This window comes from Squalius cephalus (assembly GCF_949319135.1).
Source record: "Squalius cephalus genome assembly, chromosome: 20".
NCBI classification, from domain to species: domain Eukaryota; kingdom Metazoa; phylum Chordata; class Actinopteri; order Cypriniformes; family Leuciscidae; genus Squalius; species Squalius cephalus.
This window is the reverse complement of record NC_137141.1, coordinates 24144617-24163917: the sequence shown is the minus strand read 5'-3', so window position 1 is coordinate 24163917 and position 19301 is coordinate 24144617. Positions and strand designations below refer to the sequence as shown.

General features: G+C 36.7%; 2 protein-coding genes across 2 annotated transcripts in view; one reads left to right on the top strand and one right to left on the bottom strand.

Moving 5' to 3' along the window:
• Nucleotides 1–11181, bottom strand: part of spata17 (spermatogenesis associated 17) — a 29770-nt gene extending 18589 nt beyond the window's left edge. The window contains exons 1-6 of the mRNA XM_079853358.1: nt 11097–11181; nt 10814–10903; nt 8822–8903; nt 7330–7380; nt 5067–5170; nt 1126–1249 (exon numbers count right to left, since the gene is read on the bottom strand). Coding sequence (XP_079709484.1) covers nt 1126–1249; nt 5067–5170; nt 7330–7380; nt 8822–8903; nt 10814–10903; nt 11097–11164 — 519 coding nt within the window. The 5' untranslated portion in view covers nt 11165–11181. The remainder of the gene's footprint in view (nt 1–1125; nt 1250–5066; nt 5171–7329; nt 7381–8821; nt 8904–10813; nt 10904–11096) is intronic.
• A 90-nt stretch (nt 11182–11271) lies between these two features.
• The window catches only part of esrrga (estrogen-related receptor gamma a), a 250589-nt gene continuing 242559 nt past the window's right edge, over nt 11272–19301 (top strand). Inside the window, exons 1-2 of the mRNA XM_079853338.1 lie at nt 11272–11351; nt 11786–12104. Coding sequence (XP_079709464.1) covers nt 12087–12104 — 18 coding nt within the window. The 5' untranslated portion in view covers nt 11272–11351; nt 11786–12086. The remainder of the gene's footprint in view (nt 11352–11785; nt 12105–19301) is intronic.

The following is a 19301-nucleotide window of genomic DNA, read 5'->3' as shown; positions in this document are numbered from 1 at the left end:
GTAATATTTTTATTTTGATCAAATAAATGCAGCCCTAATGAGCATAAGAGACTTCTTTCAAAAACATAATAAACTTACCGACCCAAACTTTTAACCAATCACATCAACCAGAGCTGGTGCGAGTGAGCGGACACGGGACTAATTTGCATATTCATAGAACCGCGTATACTAAATGAGGCAAGGGTGTAGTTATATTTAAGCTATTTTAGAGCATGAAAAAAAAATTTCAAGGAAAAAACTTCTAAATTTGTCATTTTTGTGATCAAAGATGATTTTTAAGGGATAAAATGATTGACTACAGGGGGACTTTAAAACATTATTTTAACATATTACATTTAATTATAAAAAGTATTATCCAATCATCAGTTCATTTCAAATAATAATAAAAGAAAAATAATATATATATATATATATATTTTTTTTTTTTCATTCTAGAAACATTTCTAGGGGTCCATGGCTTTTCCCTGGCTCTAAATTTGCAAATAAATTTAATTAAAAGTACTACTGTATTGACAAAAGAATTTGTAAATCTGACTATTCTGAATATTTTCATTCAATAGGGTACACAGTAACCAGTAAAATCTCAGCCCAGAGCCCACACACCCATATTTTATCCTTATCTCCTTTTAAAGCATATTTTAACTAGCATGTGGTCCCTCGCATCTGTTGTCCATTAGCCATTAGCTGATGTGTATTATTTCTTGATTTCCTTCCTCAGACTGCAGGCAGCTGGCGGTAATGTCCTATTGCCCTGTTCGTGGTGTGGCTGGCACTAAGTGTCCAGTGACCAGAGCAGGAACATGGCATGAGTGGAGTGGCCACAGGAGGCTGTGATGACCATAAAAGCATGAAGGAGAGGCGGCAAAATGAAATGTCTGCAACCCCACACTGCTGCTGAATCAACAACGGCCAGAGCACTTCATCATAATTATTAAGACACATTATAGCCAGAGGGATTTCAGAAAAGAATATATATATCAGCAAATGATTGCAGCAGTTAGGAGCCTGGTCTTCATACTCCACACTGGCACAGTTCCTTTTGATTCTGTGACCTCAAATAAATGCAAATATACAGTATGTAAGCAGGATATACAAGCTTGTCCATCTCATTGATTCGGCACTGACCTGTTTAGTGCTCAGGAGGAAGTGGAGTCTTTGAGCCTGGATGGTTTTCCTTTGCTCCTCTTTTTCCAGAGTGATCCGTTCTCTCTCTTTTCTCTGGAGCTCTGCAAATTCCTCTAGGTCTCTCCTGAGAAGCAGAACAGTACAAATAAACCCACAGTTTTTCCAACTCACAGTATTTCTGTAAACTCTTGTCTTAGTCCCAAGACATCAGACAATGTTCAATACACTTGTGGATTTTTCAAGAGAACAGCTTTACTGACAAAATAATAGTTTGACAGTATGGATTCCAGTGAAACTTTGCAAAACAGTATTTCTGTTGTATGTATGATAATACATTAGGAATCATGACCAAAGGGTATTGTTAGGCATGGTATGCACTATGCATACGGTTTGGAATATTGCAAGGCCTCGAAAGCCTATGTAGCAAATAAATTAATAAACAAATTAATAAAAAAAAAATATAACAATGAACATGCACAAAATACTTCCTGTTAATTATTTTGCTCTGTATACTGATTACCTCACTTTTTCTGATGGATTTTTCTCTCCCATTTCCTCTCCGTAAAAGTAAATCACCAAATAAATCAAATACGCAGAGTAGTTTGGGCTGTGAGTGTGTTTTCTATTGTGATCTGAGGTCACAATGTTCAAACGCTTTCTGACCAGCTTCGGTTTCTTTCGCTTGGCATCACGCTGTCTGTGTGACCTTTGCCAACCTATATCTCTCGCTTATTATTAATTGCACTGCAGTGGACAAAAGCCAAATAGATTTGTAACCGTGGAAGGGGATCTCGATCTGTGTCTAAGAGAAGGCTGGGGTAACACATAAACCTCATTAGTGTTGATGGGCCAGTAGGGAGACATGGGAGCAGCTAACACAGATGACCTTTGTGTGTCCTTACACAACACAATCGCTATAAGCACCCTGGGCCCACTGAATTGCATCCACTTACTGTAGAATCCACCAATCCACCAGGTGCTAATAATCACCCTTACCTAGCAACAGCTAGGCATGTAGTATGCAGTCAAAAATACAGGACGTTTACAGCAGACTTCAGTCTATCCTTTTAGTTACCTTAAAGGTGGGGTAAGCAATATTTAAAAAAACGCTGTTGGACATTGTTGATATTTGAAATCAACCCAAACAAACACACCCCTCTCTTCATTGCTCTGCCTCCAAAACTCACCCTCCAATCCTAACCGCCCTGCGCGGAGTCAGCATTGAACCCCGATCGCGGGCATGCGAGGCGAGTGCACTAACAATGACGCTAAACACTACATTCTCTAGCAATCGTCAGCATGTCTGTCACTAGCTGGCCTGAGTTACTCACGCAATCCAAGAGTGGATGTCTGTTTATCATAGCAGAAGCACAACAAAAATAGCTCTTAGCTCTCTCCAGCGCTGGAAAGCTTTTCTAATATTATCTAATATATTCTAATATATATCTACTGAGCTTTTCTCTTTTGTATTGTCTCATCTCTATTTCTGCAATCTTTCTTCAAATCTCCCTCTTGCTCATTCTCTCTCCTCCACCGTCATACGTCCCCTAATGCTGATTGGCTAGACACATTTGTTGTTGTTTGTTCTTGTGTCGGTTCGACTAACTTCCAAACAGCGTTTTCCAAATATCGCTTACCCCCATCAGTTTTTTTTTAACTTGTTATTTTTTCAATATGCTAGCATATGAAGTATATGAATATGAAGCCGCATATGAAGTATAATTACCAGAGTGCTTTTTGACATTTGTCATAATGGAATTTCAGTATTATCTATAAATTCTCAAATTTTCACTTACTGTTTAATTCAAAAATTTGCAAAGACCAGCAAAAGCCACCTACTATGAGTTAAAAAATAAATAAATGAAAACACACACACAATAAACAACAACATATGATTAATTAGGGAATTTAAATGCTTTTAAGTTGGAAAACATCAAGATCAATTTGCCCATAAAATGGGATTTGGTATCCTTCTCTGTAATGAATGCAGTAATTTGTGTGATTAAGCATATGCATAGCATGGCCTGTGTATTTTGGAGTCTTGCTTTGATAAAAGACCTGCCCTAAATACTATGAAATGTTTATAAAGAAAAAAAAAATTAATAAGGCCTGCAGTTAAGGAGTGAGTTTCACAGATGTCCTTGAAAGGGACACGAGAGCGGAAAAAGTAGCCTGAGCAATGGGAGTCCATAAATTCCCCCTGTGCTTCCAAAGAGTTAAAGATTTGCCATGCTCAAACATTACAGAGAGAAATTTATCTGATTATGGCAGTAATAATTACCCAGCTGTTTATTACAGATAGAGAAATAATTCATGCAGGCAATAGGCCATGGTGGCAATGACACTCCACATTTAGTAAATATGCAAGCCGCTCAGTTCTAATTACTCAAGCCCAGAGGAAGCCCTTATTAAGTGCTGGAACTTTAAGTGTCTTCTTGACAAGTGATAAATTGTTACATTGCACAAACTCTTGCTGTGGAATTGCCGCGGTGAACTCAGGTCTTGACTTTATTAAGGTATGCAGAGAAGGACAACTGAATGAAGATGGACACTGGAACATAGCGGGCCTTGTCATCAGGCTAGAGCTAATGAAACGACACAGATCGTTTTGCATTGGGAGGAGGGGGATCCTTCACCGCTGGCAGGGAGAGAGAATGAAAGAGAGGGGCCGTCCTGACATGGGCAGTCGCTGGCCTCCTATCATTGGCATGCCGGGTTGGTCTGCTTGTGCTAAATGGGAACCATTAGGAAAATTTTGAATAATTTATTCAAGCGCCGGAGCTGTACGGATTAAAATCCTGGCACTGAGACCTTTGAGGGGTGACTAATCAGTCAGTGGGTGATCCTGAGCCCAACGTGGAACAGATTGTCAGAATCAGCGCAGTGATCTTTCACTTCACATCTATGACTGATTCATCATGACCTCAGAAGCATTCCATAAACAACTAATTAATGCACTAACAGACAGGGTCTACCGACGGATAGAGAGAGAGGAAGAGAATGAGAGAGAGAGAAAGTACAGACAATTAAAAAATGTGATGTTGTTAGTAAAACACAGCTGGACAGATATCCAAAACTTACTGAGACAAGACTGACTATTCCTATGTTTTTTTACACAACAAGAAGCAACTTTGACTTTGTTTAATACTAAACAGGTGGATTAATCTGACAATATTTGGGAATTTCTGAGATTATCAAATGAGCCAATATAATTTTTTATCTGCCCATATGAAATGAAGTTATCATTTTCATTATACAAAAAGTAAAAATTTACAGTCTGAATTTTCTGAATCAGTTGTCAACTCATAAATGGTTGATCATGACTATCACACTACATTTTGGCCACCCCCGAAACGGTTAAAAGTTTCCAACATTTAAGACAGTATAGTACATGATGGTCCAGTGTTTTTATAGAGAAATGCAATGTGTTAACGTGATTCAAAGGTGAGAAACCCCATTAAAAGAGAACATTCCCACTTAAAGAGAGGCTGGAGTAGGGAGACGGAGGGAGGGGGCAGGGTGTTGGGAGTCAGTGATCCAAGGAGCACTTAACAGATTTACATTTAATTTTAGCTAAAAGATATTTTCTCACAAAATATATTGGTCACATTAAAAAAAGTGACTTTGTTTTTATCAAAAGTAAAAGATGGCATCTTCCTTCGGCCCCCGAAGCATGATTTTTTTTTAATAAATGTGGGGGCACACGCAAATCAGAGGCTAATTTTAAATTTCATAAAGTTATTCATTTTCAAGTAACCAGAGGCGATTTATGCATGACATGCTGCTAATGTATATGTCTCAAACATGCCGTTAAAGGCATGACATTCCTTTGTCTTTGCAAGAATTTCAGACAATGGTCATCTGTGAACACTAGTTTAACGTAATGCTATGTGTTTTATTTGGAGCAGTGTAAATAAAAATGTAATTTTAATCCTTCTTACCTGATGTGCTCATTCTTCCTTGTCAATCCCTCCAAATATCTCTTGCGTGCATAATAATTGTGTACATACTTCCTCACACAATAGCCCCGCCATCTCTGCTGTATCTGCAAAAGAAGGATGAGTTCTGATTATGAATACATGTACCTGATTATTATTTTGTTGCCTTTACTATTCCACTGTATGGCTGATAAAAAGTAGGAAATGTAGATTTATTTGGAATTGCAAAAAGTATTTAGAAGTTAAAAGACAAATCAAAGTCAGAGCAAATTAAAGAAGTTCCCTGTCTCTTTCGAGCTTGCAGTCATTGTCACTCCATGAAGAATGAGAGTGCTAGCTAGTGCCACTGTGATGACAGCACCACTGAGGACCCAAAACAAAAAGGACAGATGTCCTTCAGGCTAATTAGGTGCTTAAACAATAGCAGGTAAAAGAGAAAAAAAATAATAAGGCAAAAACTAAACAAAACAAGAATTGCCATTGATCAGTAGTCAATAGATAATTTTAAATAAAGTAATTGCAAGCTTGGATTCTGAGTTCTTTGTGACCTCTTAGACTAGTAAAATCAATGATGCATATTGCTCAATTAGATCTAATACAAATCCGGCCTCCCTTGTAAACACTGATTTCTATTAAAAGGCTTTTGGTAAAGAGTGTGATAAACACTTTATAGGATAAAGGAAATGACTAAAAAGAAGTGCAACACTGAAGCTTCAATGGTTGTTGTTTTCAGCTTTATTGGGCAAGGGTTAGGAGGAGCAATGACCTTGTTTTCTTGCAGATTCTGCAAGGAGTATGTAAACTTATGACCACAATTGTATAAAGTGACATTCATTAGAAAACATCATGCATACATTCCCATGAAGCTTTCCAAACTTTAACTTTTCCATCCAACACACCCAGTCTATGCTTGAAACTGATCCTTCATTGACTGTTTTCACAGTCGCCCTTTCTTTTTTTCCTTCAGCAGATTTTTACATTACCGGTGCTTCCCGGACATAGCACTCTATCTTTTACAAGGACTATAAAAGCTGTCTGTCCTGTTGAGCAACGTCTGTTTGTGTCTAAGTGGTGACAGGACCTTTACTCTCATATTCTGTGACCCCTGAGAACAGGTCAAGCTTCATGTTTCAAATTAGACTCACATAACCAAAGTGGTAGTGAAGAATGCAGGGTGGGCCCTAGAATTGACACAAAATATTTGCGTATAAATCACTTTCTTGGTTCAAATTTCTTGTGATGTCCAATCATCACAGTAAAAATATGCAATCCTCCACAGAAATGCAACATCCTTCAATAAGCTATGAAATTTTGTAAGACTTATAAAATTCTTTAAAAGTTTCACCTCATGGAAAAACAATTGTAAAACTAAAGCTTCTATACATACCAATAGCTCTATAAAAGTGCCAATGTATCACTCATATATAAACGTGTTTGATTTATAGGCTGTGAAACAGAACATGCAAGATTGATATTGCTACCTTTTTGCAACTTAGGCCTTATAAAAGATGAGAAAATATGATAGCAAATTCTTTCATTTTTGGATTTGACTTCAGTTAACTTGCCAGTATGGTTAAGTTAAAAATGCTCACCAAGGCTGCATTTATTTGATCAAATATACAGTAAAAACAGAAATATTGTGTAATATGATTACAATTTAAAATAACTGTTTTCTATTTCAATATATTTTAAAATGGAATTTTCTGCATCATTACTCCTGATTTTAATGTCACATGATCCTCCAGAAATCATTCTAATATGCTGATTTAGTGCTCAAGAAAATGTCTTATTATCAATGTTAAGACAAGTTGAGCTGCATATTTTGTGGAAACCCTGATACATCTTTTTCAGGATTCTCTGATGCATAGAAAGTTCAAAAGAACAGCATTTATTTAAAATAGAAAACAATGTTAAGGTCTTTACTGTCACTTTTGAACAATTTAATGCATCTTTGCTGGATTAAAGTATTAAAAGTACAAAATTCAATTCAAGTAAATATCTCTGTATATTATATTTATATATTGTAAATATATATACTGTAATAGCTATAGAAACATGTCACATGTCAAAAAATATATAAAAAGTAATTTTAAAAACACTCAAAAACCTTTAATATATTTAAGCATATTTTGATTTTGTGAACCACTTTCACTTTAGATTTCAATGCAGTTATCAAACACCAGTAAAATCTGTTTACAGGTTTTATTCAAATCAAATGTGTGACCCACTGACTTTTCACTGACTAAACAGCAAGAGAAATATTTACCTTGACAGCCATCTTATTGTAGAAATTCATCTTCATGATAAAATATGCTGTCTGTGAAGAGAGGGAGATAGCATTACATTGTGACTGGGCCCTCTGATGTTTTCCTAACATGCGAGGAATAAAATCCTCTTTATACATAATACATAAAAGTCATGGAGAAGCAGCAGCAGATAAGAGGGTGGACTGGCAAGTCATACTTTGTATCGAAGGGAAGTGCCTGTTCTTAATACATAATGCAGACATGGCTAGGAAAATCTATGAAAGTCAGGCTGGTAACTAATGGAGATGTATGAAGGTAAAATGCTCTTTGCTGAGTTTGATAATCAATGGAATGCAGCCGAGGATGGACCGACTAAACGTGGTGAGGAATATTCACAAGACACAAGACACAAATGATTCACTCAATGGGGACACAATAAAAAATGAACTGCTCTATATGATGGTAGAGGAAAGACATACATATTTTTGATTACAAATGACAAGAAATCAGACATAAAATAAGCCTTCTTCCTTTTTTAAAGAAAAGATTTAATAAGAGGCCATGATTTATTGTCTCACTCCTCATCTCATGCAGAATTTTCCATATTACACTTACTGGATTTCCTGGAAGTTTTGTAAAAAAAACAACAACAACAACAACAACAAAAAAACAATACTGTAACTGTACATTTTAGAAAGACAAAATATTAGGCAACCAATTGTAGGCCATGATTGAACATACAGCAAAAAAAAAAAAAAAGAAAGAAAAAAAGAAAAAAAAAGAGACAACAACATTTTCCTGATCAATTAAAGGAGAACTCCGGTAAATTTTAACATTGAGCTCATTTTTTTGTAAATTTGGGCGCGCGTGATCATACGTACTAAACCTATGCGCGTGAACTTGACAATCGACTACTGTGGACTTCGACCGAAAACAGGATGTAAATACAGGTATGTGCGCTGGCTGAATTAACATCACTTTTATTCATATCTTTCACATCTACTGCAGTCAGATTCACCCGTGTTCACTCTGAAGGAATCACTCACAATGGCTGGGCACTTGTAATGACACATCAAGGATGTTAAGATGCTAAAAGCAGGTTTAAAACTTGCCCCATTGAAGTCAACAGGGTGCAAATTTTAAAAAGAGGATAACACGGTGTAGGCAACACCGATTTTTGTCGTTTTTCTCTGTACTGACAGCACTCCAAATTCACAAAAAAAAAATGAGCTCAATGTTAAAATTGACCGGAGTTCTCCTTTAAGTCTTATGTAAAATCTATTACCATGAAACCCTTAGGTTTTATTTAAAAATGAAGAAGGGAAAATGAGCACTAATATGTCAGCACCTTTAAAACATGGACGAGATAAAAGCATTCCATTGGAAATCAATACGAATTGTCAAATTACAAACTTACGCCATATGTATATAAGTCATGGCATGCCTGTTAACTGCTAAATGTTAATGAGGGTTATCATAACATAATCAATATTACATGTCTCCACAACTTACCTTTACCCTTTGTCTGAAAAGCACCCGAGCAGTGAAACTACGCCATATTTTTTGTATTAATGTTGCGTTTTTATGCAGGTGACTGAAAAATAAAACAACACACAACAAGGTGTAATTATACTTCTGTACTTTCAAACTGATTAAATCAAAACTTCATTCCTTTTTTCAAACTGATTCAATCAAAAAGTCCCCTTTTTTCTCTCTCTGCCTGTCCAGGGTAGGTCTTTCTTGGACAACTGTACATTTGCATTCATCATTAACCACCCTCTAAATGCATGTCTATGGCAACTCTGAACTCAACATGGCCATCAATTTCCAAAAGGCCATTTATAACTCAAAAAAATCAATGTGTATAGGGACGGTGGCAACCCTGGAGCCGCACTCAAGAAGCCTAGATTGCGCTTAATTAGCCACTTAACACATTGATCAATTAACTAAAGTAATCTAAATTAACCTACTGTCTGGGAGTTTGTCTGCTCACTGCACAGAAATATGTTGAGGTTACACACTGTAGCGCCCTGTGCACTGGCTAATTCTTGCATTTAAAGACCAAATGCATTAGATTTAGGCTTCAGCAACCACTTACAGGTATATGCTGAGAATATAGAATCATACGCCTGTCCTCATTAAGACATCTGTCTACCCTATACAATATGGATCCCAAAAGTGTCACGCCTATAGAGTGCAACAGTGCCCATCAACTTTATTAGTGGCCTTGATCCGGAAACATTTTTCCCAAAGGGATCTTTTTTTTAATTCTTCACTAAAGAGTTATTATTCATGAACCACACAAACCAGCTACAAGTTGAATCATAATATTACAATCTGAAGCTAAAGAGTATTTCAAATCAGACATAAAGACAAAGGTAAAATACTTAATGGCTTTAATAAGGGAAAGAACTACAATCCCATAAACTACTGCAAATAACATAAAATAAAAACAATGGATACATGTAAAATGATTGATTTAAATATGTTGATTATGTAAAAAGAAACAGTATGCATACACATGCAAAAATATTTAAAGTCGGCATGAAATTGCCGAATGCATAAATGTAAATGTAAAATTGAAGTTGCAATAGTCTTATCTTCCCTATTGTGACGTATATCCGAGTGAAACAGCTTCTCGAACAAGGAAAAAAAATGTAGGGTGGGACTTGATTTTGTCCATCAGGAATTGATTGGATGGTTGTGGTTTGCTATTGCTGTGAACTCAAGTGAGTGACAGGTTGTCCTGCCCTCGCTCCAGTAAACACATCATCAGAGAAGAAAAGAGAAGAGATGTCGCTGCAAGAGGGAGGGGAAGCTATTTTGATTAAAGATTACGAGGGCACATGCATTTTTAACAAATAATGCTGTGGAGGGATAAATAACTTATAATACTGCATTACTCCATAAAAAATAAAAATTGTTAAAATGTTTTATTTCATGATGATTTTGATGGCATAGGGATGTTGACTTGATTTCATCATTTGCATCGCTTCATGGGAATCGGTGGTGGCTAAAGAGTTGCCAGAGATGCTATTTGTTTGTTTCGATTTCCTGATTGGTGGAGATTTCCTTTGGCAGAAACATTGGTAATTTTTCACCAAGAATTCCACTGTTAAATGTGATTACCGGTATTTAAAAAATAAGTTCAAATAATGAGGGCTGATGTTAAAAATCAACTCCTGTAAGGAGAAAATGAATGGGATTTTTAATTCCGGACAAAATTGTTGCACTCTATTTAAATTGACTGTCCTCAGGTTGTATAACGGTTACTTTAAAAATAAATAAATAAATAACTTACATAAAATAGAATGCATGTATGAATGAATGAATAAATAAACGGGAATTAACTGAAACATGACTGCCACTTATGTTCCCTCTAAACAAACAAACAAATAAATAAGTAAACCTAAACTGAAAGAGTTAATTCTTTGTTTGTACCTTTACACGCTGACAAACTGATCATATTGTCAGATGAAAATGAGATCACAAAAGCTGTCTTACCTGAGGTATGCCCTCACCTGGCAGCCCCGGAACCAGCTTTGAATTCTGACTGCAGCCTCATTCTCTTTCTGTCTGTTTTCCTCCGCAATCCTGTAACATGAGAGGCTTTCAGTGAGTTCACCGAATTAATGCGTTATCTTATCTCCAGTAACGTTATGTGTCTTTGTTATTCTTATCTAAAAAACAGCTGTGAAGAAGGAACTTCTTTCCCGCCTGCATCGACTGATACAACACAACAAGACAGTTTTCAAATGTAGAGAACTGAATAATTTGCTTTATTTACCTGTTTCTGATGAAATATTGTGTTTTGACGTTATCAACTTGACAGTAAAGTTTCACAAGTCTCGCCATGTTTCCGGAAGTTTAAAGGTGTCCATGACAACGGAAAGGTCCATGTGCGCGCGGGGAGAGCTAGTGACGATCGTCAGTCACGCGCAGTGTGAAGGAAGTGAAGTGCACGAGTCCATTCTAATGAGCGGGAACTGATTTGAGTGAACTGGAGGCTTTATCATGTGGAAAACAGCTCTGTTCTAACTTGGTAAACGTAATTTTTGTATCAAATAACCAAACTTTATACGTAGGGCAAATTAATGTTTGTTTGAATGTAATTATTCGTGTTTTTAGGTTATTTCCTGTTATGCAGTCACATTTATAATATGTATTAATGTGTCATAAGTATATCACAAAGTACTTTACTTTTGCAGACTTTACCATAAAATGTATTTTAATGTGTATTTATTTAGTTTCTGTGAACTAACTAGTACAAACCAAGTCTTTTTTTGCAAATTGAAGGCTATATATTTGTTTATTTAAATCCTTGGTACATATAGTAAATACACATACTGTACACACTTGATACATTCTTACTGCGAGAGAACATCCTGTTTTTTCAACATAACATGATTTTGAACAGATCCTTTTTGAGATAACTGACATCTCATCTGTTCACAAAACACTTCTCTCTGTTTTCAGATATTCTGTCTGGATGTGATATAGGCAAGATACAAGACGTCTTGTGAGTTCCCGGCAATACAGATAACCGCTGACAGACGCCAGCCAATTTGCTGTCCCGCCACACCAGAGCAGAGCGTTAGAAATATGGGCAGAGGAGTGACCCTTTGGCTGTGTCGCCCATCCATCCGAACCCGGTGGTGGGCTGGCCACCATGGTAATTGCCTGCGAAACAGTGTTTTGACAAGCCAGACGGGTGTAAGCCATCATTCTAGCAGCACGGTGATGAGGTGTCACCTGGAGAGAGCTGTTGGGAGCCCACATGTTTACATGCAGCCAGGTGACCCAGTTTTGCCCTGCATCAGAACACCACTGCATTCTTCACATTGGTTTCACTTCTCTAGATCACACTTTACTGATTATGTGAATCACTTTGAATTGGTTGTCACTGCCAAAGGCATCAAGGTTGAGGGGTGTTTTCATAGTCTGTATTGATGCTTCTCAAAATAGTGCAACATTTATTTATTTATGTTTTAATGTTGGATTTTTCATATCTGTTGACTGAAAGATTCTGCACTGCTGATTAATATGCTATATTTGAAATGTAACACTCCTATATTATCCAAAAAATGTCAGTTTAGCCACATAGTGAAACACCCCATTCAGGTACCATATTTCTGTTGAAATCTTCACTCTAAAATGCCACACGTTTCCTTTTACTCCGACCGTGTAATTGCAATGATGGCCGCTATTGCATTTGGATGATATCACCTTCCTCCTCTCCTTTTGTTTCCCTTAAAGGATAAAGGTGTGACTTTTCTGCTGCAAGAGAAAATCATATTTTTATTAGCTGGCCTTTATCTGGGGAAAAAGGTAATGAATTGAGTATTGTGTAAGATGGTTTAATCTGCAGGTGTTCTATCATTATTTGCAGTGTGGTTCCACTGAGACAGCAGTAATCCATTAAGAAGGGGGCTGATCCTGCGAGGGGTTTGATGAAGTTGAGGCTCCTCTGCCCCATGCAGAAGGGCGTTTAGTGCTGCCGGCCCCACTGCTAGTGTGCAGGGATATATCACCTGCGTACTCACTGTTTCATCATGGCTCTCCTTTTCTCTACTCTCCAAACAATCTGCAGAACTTCTGACTGGGTGACCAGTGGAAACGCAAACACTTTTTTTGGTCCCCTCAAAATATAATCGAGAATAATTTTTTATTCATCGCATTTATACAAAGCTTAAAAATCTGATTATGCTTCAACTCTATATGACTTCATTAGAAACTTACACTACCATGCATGATGGGATTATCATGCAAGCTATAAGTACACCGTGTACGTACGCCTGCTGCTTATTATTATAATCAGGTAATTCATGTTATTTTCCATCCTCCTCCTATTTTGCATTTCCTTTCTTCCCCCTTCATCTTCTCCTGTTTTCTCTGGCAGACATAATATCAGCTAGAGGAGTGCTCTGTTTCATGTCCTGAAGAAAGGCTTAGCTTACATTTGATTGAGGTCTCTCCCATCTCACACGGGCGCTGTGTTTGCGGATACGGTGCCAGAGAAGCAGATGCAAGGGCCTATTTGATGGCGACAAATAATAAAACGTATCATTTGCGTTTGCAGTTTCTCCTCCACTGTATCAGGCGCACAGATGCTACCACACAGTTTTATTTGCCAAAAATCATATGGACTGTAGTTAATGGAATAGGGAGTGTTTGCCATCCAATTTTGAAAAGAGCTGAAGAGAAAATAAATCAAGCCACGTTGCTCTCTGTTATCTCGCTTTGGCTGTGAACGTCCACCGTAAGCACAAACTTGCTTCTTTTTATCGTTTTACCATTCATCTGTCGGTTACGCCTTCATCTCTCTATTGAGTCAGACTGTTTTTGTTTTGCGGCTGTTGTGTTGTTGTCATATAGATATTGCCTAGAGGCCATGAAAAAAAACCTAATTTAAATCCTCCTGGGCAATGTTACACCGTAGTTGTATTTCTGAGGTGTTTACTTCCGCTCTAAAAATCCCTTTGCAAGAGAGGAACGTAGGACTTGAAACATTTGCAAAAAGTAGAATAGCTCTGTGTTGCCAAGATTAAGCAAGACTTTGATTTCTGGAGCTCACCAGTGCCAGAATTACTGTGTTGTTGTTATTAATGGCGGTTTGAGAGTGAATGAGACTACAAGTCTCCTGGGATTTGCTTGTCACAGTGTTGTTTGGGTTTGTGAATTTTATTGTCATACAAATCCCCTTGAATGCACTTTTCTTTTGTCTATAGTGTACTGTACTTACACTCACTGAAACATAAAATGACATTTTCTTCCTGCAGGGAGCATCTTTCTGATGATAAAAACATGACAGTGCATTTATTCAAACATGGCTGTGTAGTGTGATCGGTAATCAAATGTGACGACTTTGGTTGTGACTTTGGTTTTGATTATTTCAATTTCTGTAGGGCTGAGACTGTCTGAGGCAGTTCAAGCTACCTGACTATTATTATAGAGAAGCAGTTTCATCCATTAAAACAAGACTCACCCAGTCAATACAGAGAGATATATATTAGATAATAATATACATGGAAATATAGATCTGTAAAATAAGGACAAAAAAACAAGTGAAAATCTTTTTATATATATTTTTGTTCTGATTTATTTGATAGATTTCTATTAGATTATACATAAAATTATGTAGTCATAAAATCTATTCTAAAATCTAATGTATAGATATATACCAGTAAAAAACAAGACTTTGTTTTTTCCTTATTTATTTGATTATAAAATGTTTTAATGAATTGATTTAAACATGAAGAAACACAAAACGATTTCTTGTTTGTTACAAGCTTATTTAAAAGTGTTTGTAATTGCTGGGAATTTAATCTTAAACCGAGTAGTATACAAAGCTATCCATCTTGTGGATGGGAGGGGGGCAGCTCTCGTAAAGACCTTGACCTATGAACTCTGGCCTATTTTAGTCATGGTCCAGTGTGCTCCACCCAGGGCCCGATCCCATTTCTAGCTTTTTGTTTGCTTCATTGCCCACCTGAGCCAAGCAAAGGATTTGTTGCCTGTTTACTTGCCTCTATATCAATGGCTCTGTCCACTTTTATAGGAGCTATTACTACTGAAAGATTAGTTTTCATGGGCCTGATGACATGGGACTTAAGTAAGTTGTTGGTTTAAAATACTATTTGACACTGAAAAGTTTGCTGCTTTCACTATCAAATCAAGAGAGTAAGTGCAGCACAGTGGCTGGACACAGGTACTCTTGGAGCAAAATGGATTTCTGTTCAAAGAGACCTTGGTGGGCGTTTTATCATTATTATGGACTGGACTAATAGAGTGTTTTTTGTGGTCAGTTTTAGGAATAGTGGTTTTTTTAAAGCCCAAATGAGTATTTGTACATTCAAGATTATTGAATATTAGCTAATATTGCAAATTGGGTTTCCATTTAGTACATTTTGTAGACATTTAGGTTTCACAGACAGGGCTTAAATTAAGACAGGTATAGGCCTTAGTTCAATTAGGGCATTTAAGTAGCTTTTATAAACGTGCCTTAAAAAAACATTACTGGTGTGCATCCTGAGACAAAACAATGGTGCTAACATATTTTAAGATACGTCAGTGCAAGTTTCTTGCAGTTAAAATAGCTCAAATATGCATTTTAGTCTGGGACTAGGCTTAATTCTTGTCTGTGAAACCAGGGGTTTTGTTTGAACATCATAATTTGCAATGCTGCAACATTCTATTTGCATTGGCATTAATGGATAACAGTTGACTTTGTGTTGTTAATGCATGTTTATTGAATTAATGTGTGCATCCCCAGTCTAGTGGCTTTATTGACAACGACACAGATACATTTCATGAAATTTTCTTTTACTGCTTATCTCTGCATATCTAACTCTTTCCAGCTCTTTCGTTCTCTCCCTCTCTCTCTCTGTATCTCTGTTTCACTTGATCTCTTTCCCAATCATTATTGCTACGAAATTATACTTTAAATTACCCAGCTATCATTTAAAGAGTTAACTACTGCCAAGTTATTAAGCCGCAAAGGTCAGACTTGTTTCTAAAGGATTATCCCTGTTAAGGAGTCGGAAAACACTAAATATTTCTAATCCTATGTTATTTGCCGCTTGGCTGGTTAAAAGCTACTTTAAGCCTCATAAAATTAAAACAGAGCGTTCCCTCAGCTGTGGTGGCCATTGAATTTGGAGGAAGAGGTACAGAGCCAAAATGTTGCGACAGAATTAAATGTCAAAAATCTTCTCAAGTTGTAGATATATTGTTCACACTGGGTGGTTTTGATTAATACATTTAATCTAAATCATGTGAAGGTTCCTCCTCCTTTTATCCATAAAATGCAATAGGACACAAATCAGTTTTACTGTAGCTTGATAACAATTGGAAAATAATGCATTTTCCCACCCAATAAATTGTTGCTTACACCCCTAACCAAAATCAATTCATCTCCCTCGAATTTATTAAAATCCCAGCCATAAATCTTCCACAATGTTTGTTCATCTGCTTTTGTGATACATTTCTATCACGTTTGTTCTGGTCTAATGTTTTCCCTGTCGCTCCTGCGTAAAATGGAAAAATCTATTTTGGACCAATTGAATAGTTAAAGAAGTGCGATCCTGGTGAGGTGCTGTAAATAGAATCGATAAAGATGGCAGTGTGCGGTGAAGATAGCACCTTTCCCCTTGAGTTTTTGATTAACCCATCTGACAGTGAACCTGACAGCAATATACTGGTGCTGCGCACGGGAGGTATTCCCTGAGGCCCTCTTTTTGTCTTTTCATAAACCGTTCTAGACATTTTTAAAATAGTTTTTATTGGCCTGTGTGTGTGCGCACATGTGAGCCTGTACATGCTTTTCTGATTGTAGTTTTTCTTTTTGCCCAACAAAGGTGGGCTAGAGAGACTATTTTTCAGGCCTAATAACTGCATTCAGTATATTTAGAAATGATCATTTACACAATTCCATGTCATCAGATTTTTACCTGAGGCCATGAATTGATTGGCCGTGTTGCACAGCAATGCCATTTCAAATATGATGCAAACCTCATCAGATGCTGTCAACATCCTGCTAAGACTTTGGTAGTTGCTATCTCATGCCAAGATTTTATATTACAAAGAGATGGTCCTCAATCCATCTGTGCTCTCAGACTAATGATTTGGGTGTGTTTCAAATACGAGGATACAATACGCCTCATTGCTGCACATTGTCCAATTTACTCTTGATCAATTACCCATACTACACAGACAGGGTCAGTCGAGAGAAGCAGGGCTTTGTGATTTATTCTAGGTGTTAAAAAATAATTTGTTTGGATTAATTAATTATGCTAATTATATGGGACGAAAACAGATGTTTCCCCTTCTAAGACTTTAATTACATGCTCTTGCTTTACCTAGAAAACAACATTTAAAGTAGTTTAGTTCAGTTTTAAAATCTTAAAGGCTGTCTGAGTGAACCCATCATTTTAGAATTAGTGCTGCATGAGAAATTGCATTGCTTATGAAGACTTCCTTAAAGTTTATCTTTTAAAAATACAAATCAATTAATAACACTGTTAAATGTAATCTTTAGCAAATGTGAAATTCACTTCTAGCATTTGAAACAATTGATTTTAGTTTTATTGTTTTATTTTTTATTTATTTGAACAAAATGCTTTAGAATTTAAATAGAGGACATGTTATTGCCCATTGGCCATATGTGAAAATAATTATCAGCATATCAGTATCATCTAGAATGTTAATCTGGGTGCCTCCCTAAAAAAGATGCCTATATTCTGCATACATTTAGAGTAAATGAAAGAATAAAAGTATTCTTCCTGTAATCAGTACTGTACCTACACGAATGGCGAACACGTTTTTGGAATTTCCCCGTTCCTTTGGTGTTGTATGTGTGATAGGGCTGTCCTCTTCCTTCAACAGGAGCTGTCATCATAATGTGCCAATCATTCTGTTCTCTTGTCTGTCAGGCTTTGATATGGTAATTCACCCCGACTGACTGCAATAATGACCAGTCTTCTGGGTGTGATTAAGTGCATAGCTCTTCTGCCTGGCCCCGCTAAACCAGAGAGAGCCACACTGACCCTTGTGTGACTGCCTGGAGGCCCCTGCTGTCAGTCCCACGACCACCTTAGCACACTCGACTTCGATGTATCACAGAATGAGCCTTGATGCAGCAGACTTGAACATTTGCTGCTTTATTTATATTCAGTTTATATAATCAGAGCCCTTATAAAATATATTTGATTTTAATGCCATTGTAGGCTGACACCCTTTCTTGCATACACATCTGCATATCTGCCTTCAATATATAATGTAGAGGAGCTTTGAACAAATTGCAATATAGAAATTCCTAATAAGCCTTAATAGCTATTATGTTACTTATGACATGCTCATGATACATAAACATCACTAATTGCTTGTGAATAATGCAGATAATGACTGCTTTTCATTATCCAACTGTGTCTTAGCAGAGGATGTTTTTAGCCAGCCTGCATTTGGTTGTATTATAAGTACAATTCATAATGGGAAAAAATGCCTTTTTGTTTATTATAACCTCAGCAATACAGCTGTTTTTTATCCAGGAGGCATCTAACGGTTTAACATCATAATTAAATTTAACGATATAGAGGTTGATTCTGAAACTCAGAGCCAGTAACGTCCTGCATGCGGAGCCTGAGAGAGGAGCTGCTGATAAAGAGACACAAGCTGTCCGCTGTGATGTAGTTAAACTGTTATCGATAGCAAGGAGGAGACATAGATCATTCTGGAGTGTATTTTTGTGCATGCCCGTGTACATTCTGTGAGCGTGAGGCCGTTTCTCACATCGTTCAGCCTCAATGTCATTTAGCTTCAATGGTAGAGAGGTGTGGCTACAGGCAATGACTTTAACAAGACGTTTACTGTTTTAATATTTATGCTTAACATATGTGATAACCAGGACATATCTGTACATTTAGCAGTCTAATGTACTTTACAAGGATTTCCAATTTGGGCATTTGAAAGATGTTATAAACAGAAAATAAATAAAGAAATCTAGTTTTGTAGTCAAGACCACCTTATCAAGACCAAGACCCAGTGTGTGTTGAGACCAAGAAAAAAACAATACTTTGAGGGATTGAGACCAAAACAAGACCAAACAAGATCTTACACATGTACTTTTTTTGCAATCATATCTTGAAATATGTGAGAATTTTTATTAATTTTGGTGACTTTTTTTTTTAAACAATCCCTTGTTGATTTCAGTCCCGTCACCCGGCACAACAGTAACAAAAGAAATCAAATTAGAAATTTGTTATTGATTGCATTTGAAGCAGTAGCCTAAGTTTTACATCCAATCACATTAATGATGTTAACAAATAAATCATCACTGGCAATTTAGTGATATCCCTGCAGTTGTGGTCTTCACCTGTTCTGAAATCAAATTTTGACAACATTACAACAACAAAATTACAACACTAATGCTTACCCAAGCTGCATTTATTTGATCAAAAATACAGTAAAACAGTATTGTGAAATATTATTACAGTTT